We start from the raw sequence: 18,289 nt of genomic DNA, 5'->3' as shown, positions 1-18,289 counted from the left end.
TCATGAGTAGTAATAAATAAGTTCATTTAAAATACATAATTCTTTTACTAAGAAATATTAATTAAAAGCCTGTCAAACAATGCAAGGCGTAGTAGAATATATACAATAACACCACAAGGCTCTAATTAAGTAACATCTTAGGCCTGTTCCATAAGGAAACACAGTGCTGTTAAATTATCTTAGGGTTATAATGCAAATGAGCAACCTGGTGCGTTTTATTACCCAGCCAAGTCTCTTTTGGCATTACATTTATGCAATGATTGCTATAATTATTATGCATGTTCACTAATTAAGAAGTGTTTGTATCCTACCCAAAGACCCAGAAAATCATGTGTTTAATGAAGATATGCAATTGGCCTAATTTCTATTTTTGGGGGTAACAGCTAAAGTGAAAGTCCTCAACAATTATATTTTATTTCACAGATTTTGACATATCTACATTAGCCCTAATTAAGCAAGCTAATGACTTGGCCAAAAGATACTCATCCTCTGGATATATAATTATATGCCTGATAGAATTGAAGCCAGATCAGTTTTAGGAAACAACTCAAAGAATGCAAGATTGAAATGATGAAATGTTTTTCTTTTTGTTATTTTATGTTTTTATTCTCTCTAGTATCCGTTAACTTTTAAAATTTAATTTCATGCAAATTTAATACATGAAATCTGCATGCAGGATGGAATTAGAAATTGTTATTAGAGTTAGCATTTATAATGTTATTAATGTGTTAATTAATCATACACATGCCCTTATTAGTAAAAAAAAAACCACAAATGATGGTGTCTTTTTGAAAGGACGGCATTACTGATCATAAGACCCTAGTAATATGGCTCAACATGGCCGATATGACTCTTGAATAGTAGGAATGATGTATCAAAGACAAACCAATGTTTCACCTATAGTGACACAATTTCCTATGTATGATGCTGTTAAAATGTTTGTTTAAGGGTGCAGTCAGATGGCCGTATTACTCGCGTGAGGATGGTATCGCAATGCTCGGACTGGCCGGCGGCTCTCATGACCTGAGCGTGACAGTTGCATAGAAACACATGCTGTTATGCTCAGATCAGGAGAGCGGACGGCCAGTCCGAGGATTACAATGCGATCCTTGCGTGAGTAATATGGCCGTCTGACGGCGCCCTTAAAGTGTGCCTTTAACTATATAGGGTGGGCCATTTATATGGATACACCTGGATGGGCCATTTATAAAGTTGGATCCAAAATGGCCGACTTCAAAATGGCCACCATGGTCACCACCCATCTTAAAAATGTTTTCCCCCTCCCATATACTAATGTGCCACAAACAGGAAGTTGATATCACCAACCATTCCCATTTTATTTAGGTTTATCCACATAAATGGCCCACCCAGGTCTATCCATATAAATGGCCCACACTGTAGAATATTTAATAGAGGTAAGTTAGACATTCTCATCGGTGAGGATCCCTGTTTTTAGTGCAGAATGAAGGGCCTGTCACATTCAACAGAAGGCATCACCCCTTTAGCGCTTATTGGTTTCATTTAGGAGAAATAAAAGACGAGCATCAGGCTTTAAAGGGAACCTGTGTTGAGGATTTTACACCTCAAACTAATGGCATGCATGTACAGGAGCTTTCATGCGGATTAAATCCATACCTTAACTCTAAAAATCAGCTTAGTAGTTTCCAAGAAATCCAGTATTGAAATCATAATGCAAATGAGTTGCAAGTGCTTCGGAGAGGGACATTGCACTTGCAGCTGACGTTCCTCCCTATTTCCCACCCACTGCCTGTCTCCTGTGTCTGACTGACAGGTCACTCCTCTTTCACTGATCTGATAGTCAGGCACATTAGGCAAGTGGCAGGCAGGGAATAGGGAGGCATGGCAGTAGAGCTGCAAATACAATGAGCATTTATGGCTAATTTTCATTTGATTTCAATACCAGATTTCTCAAAAACTGCACAATGGATTTCTACAAAGTATGGATTTAATCAGCAAGAAAGTGCCTATACATACGTGTCATTAGTCTGAGGTGTACAATCATCCTGTCAGGTTCCCTTTAACGGCCAACACCACCCCAAATGAAGTTAACAGAAACCAATGAGAGTTGAAGCCTAGCGCTCTAACAGCACTCTGAATCCAATCAATGAGAACTTCTGACATCTCTCTATAATATTACAGATGCTTTATCATGTATTATCTGGAGATGGAAGGGGACGGTCTGATTAAAGTGGTTGCCTCATCACCCACTTTTGCTAGGGGAATCCTTTGCTGGCCAGGCATTTCCTCTGCAGATAAATGGCTATCAATGTATTGTAAGAATGGTTAAAGTCTGTCTGAATGTGAACCATTATTATTCATTTTAACTCCTAAAAAAAGAGGGACATAGAGTTCATATATCACAATATATTTCTTCAACTCCTTTAGGGTGCTGAATGGGCTGCACTGAGGTAAACGAAAAGTATTTTGTTTTCCAAAATTGTTCTTTATTGTCCCAACCCATTTCATCACCGGACCGTCACCTTTCTCAGGGCAAAAAATGTACATTGAGAAAGGCGTTGGTCTGGAGCTGAAACACATTGGGACAATACAGACCCATGTTGGAAACCAAAAGACTTCTTATTTACAGCAGCGCAGCCCGTTAAACGTGCTATTGTCCTCCTCTACTATAATCATCTGGAAGAGGTTTCTCTCCGTTAGCATTGGGCCACAGCAGCAGATACATGTGTCTACAGGTGGTGGGCCTTCACACAATACCACCAGGTGAGCACACACTCCCGCCTTATTTTCCTTACCAGGCGATACTGCTCTATGTGTGTGCGCTTTTGACTCTTGAACAGTTTTTCAAACCCATTAGGGTGGCTCTATTTGGTCGTATGGACGTAATTGAGGGTGGCTTGACTAGGAACCCCTTTTTCAAGCAGAGGAGCCAGCTACTTCAGTGAGCAGTTTGAGTACAAGGGTAGAAATGATGTGACATATGGTCATAGCCCTTCTTTTCTAATCCTCCCCGATTTATTGTGCCTTATATTGCTGATGGACCTGATGCAATAATGACGGCTGCTTTCTTCGCATGGTCTCAAGCTACAAACTGCATGAATTGAAATACATAGCAGCAGAGGATTGTCTGTTCGCTATTTATAGGTTATGTAGGGGAGGCTTTTATATCAAGGGGGCTAGCGGCTATATAAGCTTGACTACTGTGACTTGATTACTTAATATGGACCCTTTGCAGGAGAAGATGGCAACTGTGCAATTATATACTTATACATGGCACTTGTATAGGTGGGAGTGAATAGAAGGAAGGAAGAGATGACTAAGTAAACATCCTTTTACAGATAGGGGCTAAGGCAGCAATCAGTTTTCTCGATCCGTGTTAACCCCTTGATTTCCACAATCCGAAAGACACCCTGAAGTATATAACACATGAAGTTTGATTAGAGAGCTTTAGGAGAGTATCAACAAAGAGTTGGCTAGGCTGTACAGAAAGCGTTGCACAGAGTTCAGATGCCAAGCAAGAGGAGAGAGAGCAAGTTGTGAGAGTAGGGAATTACAAACAGGAGAGAAAGTTGATTTTTTTTTTTAGCTGCTCGGTTTGTCTTAATATACTCTCACACCTTTCATTCCTCCTCGTATCCAGATTGGTTCTTCAAGCACAAGGTAGAAATAGGACTCTTTGTCATACTCCTCTCTGTCAAGTATTTTAAGGGTAATGTACTTCCTGTGGGGACACAAGACAAAGGGAAATGGATGTTTGCAATCTCACACACATGCCTTAACATTGATCTAAGCCTGATGGTTATTATGAGTAGAGGAACCTGCACACATCCATGTAAGTATTTCGAGGGGCAAAAGAATGTGATCTAAGTAAACGCTCTTAAAATGGACAGCCTATTGACGTAAGGTTCTTTAAAAAAAAAATTCGCTGACTAGCTACTTAAAGTAACTTGCCAAGACAATGAGTTCTTCTGAAGCCAAAGGTCCCTTGTAGATACGTAAATGGACATGTGCATATGAGACAATGGATTAAGCCAACCAAGTGTGGTAAGTCAAACATGTTACTGGTTAGGGCTCAGCCTTAGAGCAGATCCCCCACCTTTCTTCTCACTCATCTCCATCAGACGAGGTTCCCCAATCTCAAGGAAGAAGGTCTTGTTTTTCTCATATTCCTCATCATCAATTATTTTCACTGATATGGTTTTGCTGCAGGAAGAGGAAAAGGCAAGATTGAAGAGAAGAAGCAGAGGACAAAAGAGAGGCAGAAAGTCAACGAGGCAATAGCATTCAGAAAGCAGAGCTAGACAAAGCGGGAGTACAGAATAGGGAGAGTCAAGGAAGGAGACAGGCAACTAAAAGCTAGACGCCTACTTTCTGAGTAAACCAATGAAATCTGAGATCATTTGATGTAGCATCCTAATTCCAGAATTTTTTTTACATTTTCATAATAGCAAAAAACATACATTTTTTTCCATGATAGAATATGTTACATCGCAGGTTCTTAACTTGATTGGGACACAAAAAATGGTTTACCTTAGCTAACACCTGAATTAGGCCAATGTCTCTTTCTACTGCTGGATCCAAAGTTATTGATAACTTAAGGGATATGCACACCTTCTTTGGTATTGTTATTTACTTAAAGGGAATCTTAGCAATGTTTTTCGACACCTAATTGAAGAGCAGTGTAAAGTAGAGACAGGCACCCCGATTCCAGTGATGTGTCACTTCTTGGGCTGTTTAATGTAGTTTTGATAAAATCACTGTTTTATCAGCAGGAGATTATCACTATAGGACTAGTAAACCTGCTGCTAGGTAGTCTACCATATTCATGAGCCCTGTATAACCCGCCAGTGGTGAGGGTAGAGCTATAAAGAGCTCAGCATTAAGAGAACTGGTAGATGAGGAGCAAATAAAGCCGAGATTTTATCAAAATGACAGCAAGCCACTCCATAAGTGACATATTGCTATAATCAGGGTCTTTGCCCCTACATTATTCTGCCTTCAGATGGGGTAGCATAAACCTGTTGACAGATTCCCTTTAAATACACATATTTTGGACAGTTGTCTTCTACAGCATCTGTGTTTCACAGTACATAATTCTCTTGAACTATCTTCCAAGTTAATTTATGACCAGTTGAAGAGCTGAACTTTCAAAGATCGTTTAGAAGAAGAATAAAAGTGTTACAAACTCTGCTACCAAACAAGCTCACTGACAGATTAGACAGCTAGTTTATTCTTTAGAACTATCTGTCCCCAAAATTGAGCATAGCACTTCATAATGAAAATTAATGAGTTTGTGACCAAATGTAGATAAACAACAGATCTATGGTAATATATTTAATATATTCAATTTTTATTTAAGTGTATTAAAATACTCAAGAAAATTTTTTTCACAAAACAAGGATATAAAAAAAAAAAAAGTACAGACTTTATATGTTTATGACTTATTGTGAGTACTATTACATAGGAATGTAGAGTATATCACCATTGGAAATAAATATTTAGTATATATATATATATATATATATATATATATATATATATATATATATACAGTATATAAACCTCAGTGAATTAAATTCTTCCCTGATATCTATAGTAATATGAAATATCTCACAAAAGTTTTTAGATAAAAAATGACTCCACCTATATTGTTAGATATTGGATCTAATTCAATGTACGCAGACTCAATCCTGTTTTTATATCCAAATAAACATAAAAGAGTTCAAAATGATATAGGCAGTAGTACCTTGACATGTATACAGAAAATATATAGAACTGGCAGGGAATGATGGTAGGTAAGTGTATATACAGTATATAGTGCTAGTGCATAATGTGATCCCCTTATACAATATATAAAATATATAATAATATCTCATATAAGTTTGCTCTATGTTTCATTTCACCTATGTATAATGAGACATATTATACATGTTCATATACCGTAATACTGTTATCTAATGTTAGCATGAAAAGTCTTGGTTTAATGCTGATGTTTTTTTTACCTGGATACATGGAGGATGGTGTTAGGTATGGAGCTAATACTGCGTGGTCTGGTCTGGTCAGACAGACCCCCAGAAAGAAGCCAAAGCTGTGAAACGCGCGTTGGGGTTTAGAAGCACAGACCAGACCATGCTGTAATAGCTCCATACCTATCCAGATAAAAACATCAACATTAAACCATGACTTTTTTTTTTTTTTTTTTAGATATACTTGTTTTGTAAAATGTTTTTATTGGTTGAATATTTTAACAAATTTAAATAAAAATGTAATATTTTATATTATATTATTATATATTACCATAGATCTCTTCTTAGGCTTCTTTTACACATACCGTTTTTTTGGGGGGCCCGTTATTGCGGGCCTTTTTTGTGGGCCATATTGCTGCAATTTTCACGGTCTGCTGCAATAACGGGCCACAAAAAACTTGCGGATTGCTGTTTTTTGGTTTTCCAATACTAAGGAAATAGTATTGGGGGAAAAGAACCGCGTTCTGCAAAACTGGAAGTCACGGCGCACAGCAAAAACAAGCCTCCGTTGTTTTTGCGGCCCCATTGATTTTCAATGGGGGTCGTGTCTGTAAGCCGTGAAAAAGATTGAGCAAGCTCAATCTTTCTTCACGGCCGTAAATATGGCCCTCACGGCCATATGGCGCACCGTGAAATTATTGCGGCCCATTTTTGCTGCCCAAATCTATTGGGGCCGCCAAAACGGTATGTGCAAAAGAAGCCTTATTCTGTGACTGTTTGGTCACAGACTCGTGTATTTTCAATGGTTAGTTTATTCCGCAGTCTGCTATGTACTGTGATACATAAATGCTGTAGCCGCTATACAGCCGTAAACATTTCATAAATCCCAACTGCAAAACATTTTGTTTTTTCCCCCCAAATCATGCATTTAAGAAAAACAAGCATGTCCTATCTTTAAAGACGGTTAATGAACACCTTCAATAGTTAGAAAAAAAATCTAAGCCTTTAAGTTTTACATTTTTGCATACTCTTTGATACGACATAGTGTGTTCAATGGAATTTCCAACACATTATGAACGTACTTATTAGCATACACATAAGTACAATTAAGAGGTGTTCAATAACACATTACTGACACAGACAAGGGTTAAAAACCCAATCCATTATTTGTGACCCTTGCCAGAAAGGTTAAGTGCCCAACATAACACAGGTAATTTGATTGTTTGAGCAAAAGCCATAGAAAAACATTCACAACGCATTGTCAATTATAATTTGAGTGAGGTCTTCATTGGTAGCGGTGACATTTTGTTGAGAGAAGCTCAATCATGTCATAATGGATAAAATGATGTATAACGCTCCTACGAGAGTCCATAACTTTATAGCAATTACATGTGTGCCTGTACCGACTTTACAAAGACTAAAGCACAAAAATTGAAGCCAAAAATGCTTTCTGACACATTGTACATAGAGAAATAATAACCCACTGAAGCTGGCTTTACAAATGTCTCAAATTATATACAATCAAGATGCTCGAAGGACACAAAATGACTTGATCATAACGTGGAAAGAACTTTTACAGCATTTTATTTAACAAACTCTTGGAAAGTGAATGCACCTTTAGTGTAGACTATGGACATCCGTAGCATCCTAGAATTTCTATAAAATGTAATCGGTTATTTATTTTAAAGCAACAGTTTACAAAGATTTGTCATGAAGGAACCATTCCATAAAATACAATGTCGATCAATGATAGGCTTTGTGAGATCACCGAGGGGCGTCAGTATATCTCTCGCCCACCTCTGCAACCTTAGCGCAGTCTTGCCAGTAATAGATAAACCATGAGTCGGCTTTTCGTTCCAATGTCTAGGACAAAAGTCTAAATAGTGGTGGCTTTATAACAAAATATAAAATTGTTTGTCTTTTAGTGCTTCCTAACCCTACTGCAGCCCTATCCAGCAAGGACAGGAGGGTTTGGTGTTGGCTTGCTCCATCATCTAAAGTCCCCTCTAAAATGTAAAGTGATGCAGAATATTTTGGCGCTATAGAAATAAAATTATTATGATCTTTCTATGATCTGAGCGAATCTCTAACAAGTTACTCAAAGCCATTCAATATAAGGGTTAAGTTCCCACATCCTAGGACTAGGTGACCTATAGTAGCCACATGAGCTACATCAATGGCATAAACACACTTAACAACAGCTTTTCGTAACCCTCTATATTATACTCAAAATTTTAAAGAGAATCTGTCATGAGGTTTTTGCCACCTAATCTGATGGCAGCATAATGTAGGAGCAGAGACCCCGATTCCAAACATGTGTCACTTACTGGGCTGATTGCTGTAGCTTTGGTAGAATCACAGTTTTATCAACAGGAAATTATCCATAGAAGACTAGTAAATCTGTGATCAACCATATTCATGAGCTCTGCACAACCTCTTCACCGCCACTGATTGGCCAATTTCTGTGTACACTGTGAATAAGCAGAAATCTGCCAATTAGTGGTGAGGGCGGGGTTATGCAGAGCTCAGCATTCAGAGAACTGCCAGATCTACAGCAGGAAAAACAGGTTTTTTAATCAAAATTGCAGCAAACAGCTCAAGAAGTGATACATCGCTGAAATCACGGTCTCTATCCCTATGTCACAATGCTCTCAGATTAGGAAGCAAAAATCTGTTAAATGATTCCTTTTAAGAATAAGACAACATTCACATTTAGGTTTAAAACTACACTAAGAGCCTCTAATGCAGATTCCACCAAAATATAGTTCTCTGTTTTTTTCTGGTAAAATGGGATACACCATGATAAAAAAACATATGGAACCATCTAAAGTCATTACAGTCAGTCATATGGTTGAACCCTCCCTGTATCCTATAAACGGAAAAAAGGAAAAACGAATGGAGAAATTACCAGAGCCTTAGACGGGTAAAAGCTTAGAAGACCATCAACATGGAGCATAGTAATTATTTCACATATAATATATATAATAATTGTAGGAAATATTGAAGCACATCGGACTAACGGAGTGTACGGTCCCATCCATGCTGTTCTTTTTGGCGTTTTTCTACTTGGCAGTAGGACAGTAAGTAAAGCTACAGCTGGGAGGATTGAAAGAAACAAATTGAACTGGCAGCATTTTTCCGGATAATACACAAAACTGGCAATTTAAGGCATTAAAGTGGCTAATTATTTTGTTATTGCCTATTATGTTTCAAACATCACGCATGCCAGGCAGGCTTCCTTAATATAGTTGCGGCCAATAAACAACCCACTATATTAGCATTTACAGAGGGGAGGCAGGAGGGGCAAGAGGACTTTTTGCTCTGATTTTGATCTTGAACTACTGACAGCAGCTATCAACCGGTAGTAATTAACCAGATTATGTTCCAATAAACTCACAAGTCTGAATGGGTAATCACTGTGTTATGATACTTCCACTGTGTTTTGCCATTATCATCACACTCCAATCAAAAGACACTAGCTAAGCACATCCACGAGAACGTTCCCCGAGAAAATTGCTGGAAAAGACATCTTCGGTAAGTTTAATTCATTTGACAAATACTTCCGAGTTTCAAATTAAGAAAAGTTTACCGTCTCTCGTACAAGATGACAAATTTGGCTCTTACAATTCAGGTGTGTACGCTTTCAATGAGATGTTCTTTCATTATACATGATGATCGTTACTGTTCTTGTAGATTCAGCACAAGGGAGAAGAATATTCAAACAGTAGTGCAGGAAAAATATATCTTTGTACCGTGTTAGCCAGTAGGTAAAAAAAAAATTGAGAGTCCTCAGTGGTTGACACATTTTAATTGCTAACTGAAATGTTGGTAAGAATAGCAAAATTTCAAGACTACTCAGCTCTCTTTATCAGGCCTCCTCCTGCCTGACAAAGAGACTTGATAGTCTTGAAAGCTTGCTATTTGTTAGCATTTGTGTTGAGCAAGTATGCTTGTTACTCTAGTTTCTTTGAGAATGCTAGGGTGATCTCCGGGTATTTTTGCGTGCTCGTATCAACCACTGAGGACTCTCAAACTGTAAAAGTCATACGGAAAGATGTAGTCCCAAGCAGTCAAAATGCCAGCCTCCCCCTTTCTGGTTTGTATGATGTTTCACTGGTGAGATACGTCATCACAACTCCACTTCAGGAGCATTATACGCATGCACAGGTGGAGTTGTGGCCAGGATGCCTTCCTTCACTGTGCACTTGGCCGATGTTACTAGAGGTGGTTTGTGAAGACATATCATGCCTGTAATTTATCCATCAAGTCAAGAGAAGGGGTTGAAAAGGTTGACTATTTTGAAAGAGCAGACCCACCCTGGAACCTTTTACATCTGTTTAAATACAGTTGCAAAGTTAGTTTTCTCCTCTATGCCGAATCTGTTAGAAGATAGAACATGATCCTTACAAACTTTTCACCATTCTAGGTAACATATTTGCAGCAGTTTAGGGGCTTAAAATACTCCTGACACAAGATCATTGGTCATGGTACGCAATTCATGATAGAGCTCATGGGTACATCATCACCTTCAGCAGCATTCAGCGCATGGGCAAGTGGAGTGGTTGCCAGTACACCTTCCTTTACTGCACATGTTCCACATGTTGTTAGATGTATTTTATGATGACATATACTGTCTGTGAGATATCAATCAAGCAAGAAGAGAGAGTGTCCAGTGTGACTGTTCAGGAGAGTACATCCACCCCAACACCTTTCTAAATATAAAGAAAAAAAAAGCCAGCTCAGCTATTCTATTCCTAATATTAAGGAAGTGTGTGTGTGTGTGTGTGTGTGTGTGTGTGTGTGTGTGTGTGTGTGTGTGTGTGTGTGTGTGGGGGGGGTGCTGTTATGGACAGTAAGGAACACACTGCCACTTTAAGAGACAGCCCCCTTGCCTGGTGTGATGGAATGTTCTGCTTTCCCCCTGCAACAGACTGTGAGAATGAACTGCACTGTGCTGAGGGGTGGAGCCTGGACAGTGTGTATGAGCTGAAGCTGCTGGAGAGAACTTTGTGCAGAGAACTTTGTGCTTGTAGCTGTAAAAGAGGACCCACAGCCTGGGACAAAGTGGACTCGTGAAATTGGACAGACTCTTCGGGCGTAGTAAGGGTGGCTGTCCTGTGCTAGTTTGAGAAGCCACGAAAATACTGAGAAAGGGATTTACAGTTTCCAGGAGCACCTCCCAGATCCAGAAGCAAGGAGAAGACCACGTTTCACGAAGCTGGCAGAGATCCATGCGCACCACCATACTAGACTGTTGGGGGCTCCCGGGACTGGGTCAGAGTCCCCGACATCACCGTGCGTTTGTTCCTGTTTTGTGCACATGTCAGGGCCTAGTGTAGGCTTCAACAGACAGAACACGGCAGCCGTGTGGCCTGCTTAGTAAAGGCCAGGGAGGCTATACGAAGAGTAGCATCATTCTTTGTTTATTGTTTGCATTTGCATGTGTGACGTATATTGATTCTGTAATAGTTGGAGCACCGTGCTATTTGACGGCCCAGCTAAAGAATACAACTCTGGTAAATTATCTTTTGCCATGGCATACCCCTGTTCCACTTCATTCCTTGCCTTCCAATAAATTTACCCTTTGTTGTTTGCACCTCATCTTGTGTACAGTAGTCTCCATGCACCGTGGTGGTTCCCCGGCCATCGCTTCAGAAGCATGAGGCCACGCCACTGCCCAGCGTTTGTAGATGTAAGTGATTTTATAGTTAGTCCATTAGAAAAATGTACATATTCCAAAAAATAAAAATAAAATGAAGGGGGGAGACTTCCGTGAAACCTAAATGTTTCAAACGCCAAACATTCTTAATCCTGGTTTGCAATGTGTATATATTATTAATGGAGTAACAATAAAATCATGATTTTATCTGCAATTGGAGCTGAAAGCTGGACTCTTTTTTTCCTTGAAAATTATTGTTCTCCCTTATGACAAGTCTGCCAGAAGATAGAACACCATCGTTACACTTTTCACTATCCTAGATAATTCATCTGTAATAATTTAGGGAGCCTAAATTCTGTTGACAAGCACCAAAAGTCATCACTTGTGATGACGTACATGGGTCCATCTTCACAAGTCACCTTCAGCAGCATCCAGCACATGCACAAATGGAGTTGTGGCTAGTACACCTTCCATCACTAATGCCAGATGCTGCTAGAGGTGGTCTGTGATGACATATCCTGCCTGTGAGATATTAATCAAGCCAGGAGAAGGGTTGGCCAGATTGACTGTTCAGGACAGCGTCTTCATTCCTGCAAACCTTTTACTGCTGTTTAAATATAGCTGTCAAAGTTATTTTTCTCCTTTATGCAGGATCTGCCAAAAGATAGAACATTATCATTGTGAACTTTTCACCACCCCAGATAATATGTAGTGGTTTAGGTGGCCTAAATCCTGCTGATCTTTCCCTCTAAATATAAATTAGTATGCAATACATTTCTAAGCTCCTTAAAGGGATTTTGAGCTATTTATCAGAAGAATAGATCTGCATCCACTATAAAGGTGTATTAGGAAATTCATCAGCACAGGATGTTAAAATTGATATGATACTAAAAGATGAGTATTCAATTTACATCTTACTCCGACAAGCTGACTAGCAGTCTACCGGAGGTAATACAGCAGACCACCATGATGAGGAGATGATAACATTTCTTGATCTCAGGTACTACTATCCATTTGTGAATTATTGATATTTTCCATATAATATAGCTACTGAAACTTCTTGAGATAATTCTTCTCTGAAGGTTTGGTTTTAATTTACTGTTGGACAAAAAAGGTATTTTTCCTCAAAATGACTAATACTTGAAGTAATGGAGCATTACACTCCTGCTAAATCTATATACTTTTCATCACCAATATAATACAGAATGTTTTCCTAAGAAGACACGACTCGTCCTTCAAGCCTAACGTGAATTCATATGCATTCTGAGAAACTACCAGGTTCAGCAAACAAAGCCCCGATCACTGCTATGAATATGTATAGCGACGGCCATTATTTACCCCTGCGCTTAACTTAATGAATACAAATACATGAATAGGTAAGGAGCAAATGACATTTGTGAGAGAAGCTGGCAAAGTAAATTTATAAGCAGTGATAACTAAAATTGGAGTGCATGAAAGACTACATCTTGGGGCAGGCCTACAGGAGAACAGTAAGTTATCAAAAAACATTAGCAGCAAGATCAATGACATCCATAGCAATATACATTTGTTTGCTTCCCGATTTTTATTCTTTAGTAGTGATGAGCGAGTGTGCTCGTTACTCGATTTTTCCGAGCATGCTCGGGTGTTCTCTAAGTTTCTTGGGCGAGCTCATCTTTGTGTCCCCGCAGCTGCATGATTTGCGGCTGTTAGACAACCTGAACACATGCAGGGATTGCCTGTTTATTCGGGAATCCCCACATGTATTCAGGCTGTCTAGCAGCCGCAAATCATGCAGCTGCAGGGACACAAACATAATCTACGAGCATGCCCAAGAAACTCGGAGAACACCCGAGCATGCTCGGAAATCTCGAGTAACAAGCACACTTGCTCATCACTATTCTTTTAACATAATATCACCTATTCTTGGCTACTATAATTATCAAAATATCTCAATCAACCCAAAGCAAGAGCAGCAGATGCTCTGTCACATGCTACATGGCAAAGCACACGTAGATAAACAAATTAAAGTCGATATTTGTGGAACAGAACATCTTTTCCATATACAAAGAAGATAACTAGTCATCAATCAATGTGTATACTCCAAATATGAGCAAGTATCTGTGTAAACTATGAACTGATGATAGGTTTTATCCAATTCATCCAACTAAATATAATACCTTGATCAATACACAAGACATGAAGGGCACTATCTAATGCTGTGTATTTCTGGGCTAGGTCACTTTACATTCCTTCAATATGACTGAACATCTAAAATGTTAGGCCATATTGATAATAGCATAAAGCAAATTCCCTGTGACATGTAACTGCCTAAGGGCAGAGATGAAGAAGTCAATGAGATTCCCAGCTTGATATAATTTTCAATATCATCTATTTTTAGTTTGAAGATGTGTTCTCATCATCAGGACAACTGGTGATGGATGAAATCCAATTTTTTTTTAAAGAAAATGGGTCGGGAGGAACATTTATTGTAATAATATCCATGGAAATATCAGGTAATCTAATCAATATATGGTCGGGAACCAATGAAATGTTCTGTAGAGTCTTGGACACCCTTACATAAGACACAGCAAAGCTAATCAAGGCAAAGAGGTTGTCAGCAAGGTGAATTTTTTTTTTCTGGAAGCAGCAAAATTCTTGTACCTTATTGCAACTAAACCCTGGTACCTGATTCTGGCTGAGCTGCAAGATCATATACTATTGTCCAAGTTGTGCAAGAACACATATAATACAATGGATATGACTGATGATGCTTTGCTGCGCTGGGGTCGAGGGTTCAAATCCCATCAAGAACAGCATGTGAAAAGCATTTATATGTTCTCCCCATGTTTTCATGGATTTCCTCCTGGTTCTCCGGTTTCCTCCCACACTCCATAGACGTACTAATAGGGATTTTATATTATGAGCCCTAATTGGAACAGTGATGATAATGTCTGCAAAAAGCTATGGAATATAATGGCGCTATATAAGTGAGTCAAATAAATAACTTTATTTCAGAGAACTAACAGGTAACTGTACTTGTGAACCGTGCATGGAAAAATAGCAGCTCTTAGCATGGCTTCCATGTACAGACTTTGCACAAGCCACTCTAGTTAGCAGATGCCAGGGGTTCCCAGCCTTCACCCTATACAGTGATCTGAACTATTAACAGGGACCCTGGGTTGCATCCACGGAGTAGCTGCAACACAATGTTGTAAATGGTGAGCTACATTTATTTTGTTATGTCAAGAGCTCTCGCACATATGATAGCAATTAATTATTCCACAAATGCGGCAATATACAAATTGTATTGAGATCATGGTGACGTATGATCTGCGTATCACGCATTTTATCTTCAATTATATATAAAAGGACAATATCCATAAATTGGCTGAAATATATGTTTGTGCTTTGTATCGATCAATCTCCATAATTCGTTTGTGGATATTGACATGGTACAAGCATCTTCAATAATTACATGTCACTGCTGATAACACATGCGGCAGGTTGTCATGCAGATATAAATACAAATATTGGAGCCATATGGTGGAAACTGGGAGCCATACGCATATTGATTTATATACTCAGCCGCTTTCAGTTACGCTGCAAAAACTTGTTTAAATCCTACTTACAAGCAGTGATCGGTGCATGCTTCACTTCAGCTGTACATGTCTATTATAAAAGTTTAAACTCTGCATTGTTAGAGAGATTATCAAGCAAGAGCATACAATATTTATTTAGATAAAGCACTTTCTATTTTGCATTGGCAATCATAATTTTTGTTTACAAGATAGTACATTACTAAACCTATTATAGCACCACCTAGTGTTAAAGGGAGGGGTTCAGATGCGCCTTTACACTGACATTTCTTGGCGGCGCGGATGGATCCTAGCTGGTAATCATGCTGTCCCAATATCTTCAGAGTCTTCTCTGTCTTAGAAGTAGAATGCCCCTGGGATGCATAGAAGCTAAGAGGCTAGTTTTACAAATAGCATTTTTTCAGAAAAATTCCTTTTTCCTAAACCTTTCTACAGCTTTTTTTGTGCAATCAGACATTACATTAGGATCTTTAGTGCGATATGAAGCACAATATAAATAAAAGATAAAAGATCATCTCGCCGACCCCTCCAGGACCAAGAAACAGGCATACATCCCGGCACTGACCTAAACAAAGACTTGGCTCAGCTGTAATTATATCGAAGAAAGGGTTCTGCATAACTCTGCAGTCCTGTTAAATTGTGTCTGCTTTACTTTCACATATTAAAAATGACTAAAAAGAAAAAAACAGTGACTTACGCGTTTTGGTATAAAAACTGATGAAACTCAGTATGTTGCCGCAAAATGCAATATGTTCTGGGTTTGGCATTTTTCTGGCATTTTTCTTATAAGCTTCTTTAGGGGAAAAAACATGTCGCAAATGTGTCAAAGTAAAAAAAAATAGTAACTTAAAAAGCTACAGTATGAAGAACATTTGAAACTTATAGAAAAGCTCAAACATCAAAAATCAAAGCCTATGTTTGACCGTAAAGTACTGCCCATGATCTACAACCGTTCTAGACAACTAACTGCTCAAACACTACCTAACTTGTTCCCGTTGCTTTTACTCTATTAAATTTTGCTTTTGAACACTGTGTTATTTTTTACCTCCCACCCAAACCAGGATGTGCCTAGAAGCCCGTGACACTCATGATTATAAGAATAGTTTGTACGAGTGTTAAAATCACCTCGCAACCACCCGGCCTCACAATCTTATTAATTCCCACATGCGGAAACCCAAGTATACAGCCAATTAACCTTTTCCATACAGTACTCCTCAGTTCCTGCAAATCGCTTGCCATATTCCTCCTTTACCCATTCCATGTGACTATACCAGGGTGACCCACTGCCAAAAAAACGTATTCCTCGCCGGTTCCACTCTCACACTGCATTATTCTGATGTCATTGATTACTCACACTGAGATCTGTATTATCTGTCATACTTTGCTATGAGGCTAATGTAATTATTGAGACTGCTCTGCCGTGAGATCAATGAGCGGTAGAACGTCTTATCAGCTTCACTCCCGAAAATATCCGAAAAGGTGCAATGCTCGTCTTACTGGTAAGGGTCTCCACTTATGCCCCCCACCAAAATGATATACAAACTTCAAGACCACACAGAATACCTTGCTCATTACACAGTATGAGACCCATTACATGAGCATAAATGCAGAACCTGCAGACTAAGGCCGGGTCTACATCACGTTTTAGCAGCACATCAGTGGATCTGTCAGGGTTTCCATCTGATTCAGGTGTATCTACCACTGACTTATGACGCAGAAGGAGTCACTTTGTGTACTGTGACCACTTTTTCGGAATCGTTCGCTTTTTTTGAGGCAGGTACAAAAACATAGTCAACTGCGTTTTTGTACAAAGCACAAGAGGTACAGAGCACAAAGAAAATCTGTCTGCTTCATTAAAGTCAATGGCCCTGTCGGCAGAAACTTCCAAATTCTTTTATAGTAGAAGTTCCTTCATTGCTTAATCTATTCTTCCTCAAAGGTCCAATGAATTAAATTAATTTGGTCCATCTATGTTACACACAGGACAATAAAACAGGGATATAATATCTGAACATAGATATGACTACGTTAAAATGTGAAGTCAATGTAATAAATAGCAACATTGCAAATTTAAATGGATTTTTCACTTAGAAGTTGTATCCTCCCGTATTAAAACAACATAATTAAGATTATAAAAAGACGCAATAAAATTTAGTATAATTTGTAACATACCATACAGTATTTCTATCATCAAAAAAATAGGTAAAGCAAAAAACTTTCAATATGAAAAGTTCCACCTTTATTAAATGGAACGTGTCATCAGAAAATTATCTATTGTTTAATTCAGGATTTTATATTAAATGTAATTTAAAAAAAAATTGGTAACGTGTTTTGAAATTCTCTCATGTCCCACGACTTGGGATTCTCGCAGTATTGTAGTGTCATTGTACTGCTTTTGTTAGACTGTTACGCGATCAGGTTTGCCTTTGAAGTTTGTCCTATCTTTCTCCCTGTAGTGCTGCGCTGATATAAGTAATCCATCCCTTCCTCATCCGCTATCAGTGTCTGTCCCATCATCATCTGACGTCCATTTTCTTTACATCGTTGGTTCAGAATGATCTTTTCACCTGTTGCAGGTACTGCTGTTACTATTGCACAAAATACAAGAATTCAGCATAAAAGTAAACTTCTTCTGCAATCTTCATACAGTCGAGTTGACAAAGTTCTTGGTGTGAGTACTGGTTCAATACAGACATACATAGAAAAACTGTATACAAAGCCCCACACTTGCAGCCTAGTTATGGAGTCGGAATAATTTCCCATATCACAATTTATATAATAGAGAAAACAAAAACAGAAACCTTGTATTTTTCACACTGGTCACATTACTAGACTCATACTTCCTGTACAAAAGAGATTTCAGCGATCACATTGTCATTACAGACAGGATTACAATGAAAACACCTCTATATACAGTACACTGGATCCAGTGGATCAAAGCTCACCTCCTCCCCCTCTCTTCACAATAACCATTGCCCGGAACAGAGCATGCTCAGAAAGCTCTCCTATAGAAAGTCAACTGGGGCTTATGTCTATGTTTCTGCTAAAAAAAAACGCAAGGTATGAGTCTAGTATTAGCTTCAATAATCGGTTTGACAATGACAAGA

The 18,289-nt window shown here is 38.7% G+C and overlaps 1 protein-coding gene across 6 annotated transcripts in view; it reads right to left on the bottom strand.

Moving 5' to 3' along the window:
- SLC8A1 (solute carrier family 8 member A1) overlaps window positions 1–18,289 on the bottom strand; it is a 718,740-nt gene that overhangs the window by 125,674 nt on the left and 574,777 nt on the right. For 5 of the 6 annotated variants that reach the window (XM_077282897.1, XM_077282895.1, XM_077282894.1 and 2 more), the window contains one exon: window positions 4,076–4,182. In XM_077282897.1, the coding sequence (XP_077139012.1) occupies window positions 4,076–4,182 (107 nt within the window). Of the gene's footprint in view, window positions 1–3,596; window positions 3,701–4,075; window positions 4,183–18,289 lie in introns of all 6 variants that reach the window. The other variant, XM_077282899.1, reaches the window with a different exon arrangement.

The sequence above is a fragment of the Ranitomeya variabilis genome, chromosome 2, assembly GCF_051348905.1.
Source record: "Ranitomeya variabilis isolate aRanVar5 chromosome 2, aRanVar5.hap1, whole genome shotgun sequence".
In the NCBI taxonomy this organism is placed as follows: Eukaryota; Metazoa; Chordata; class Amphibia; order Anura; family Dendrobatidae; genus Ranitomeya; species Ranitomeya variabilis.
The sequence above is the reverse complement of the archived record's forward strand: the minus strand, read 5'-3'. Positions and strand labels throughout refer to the sequence as shown.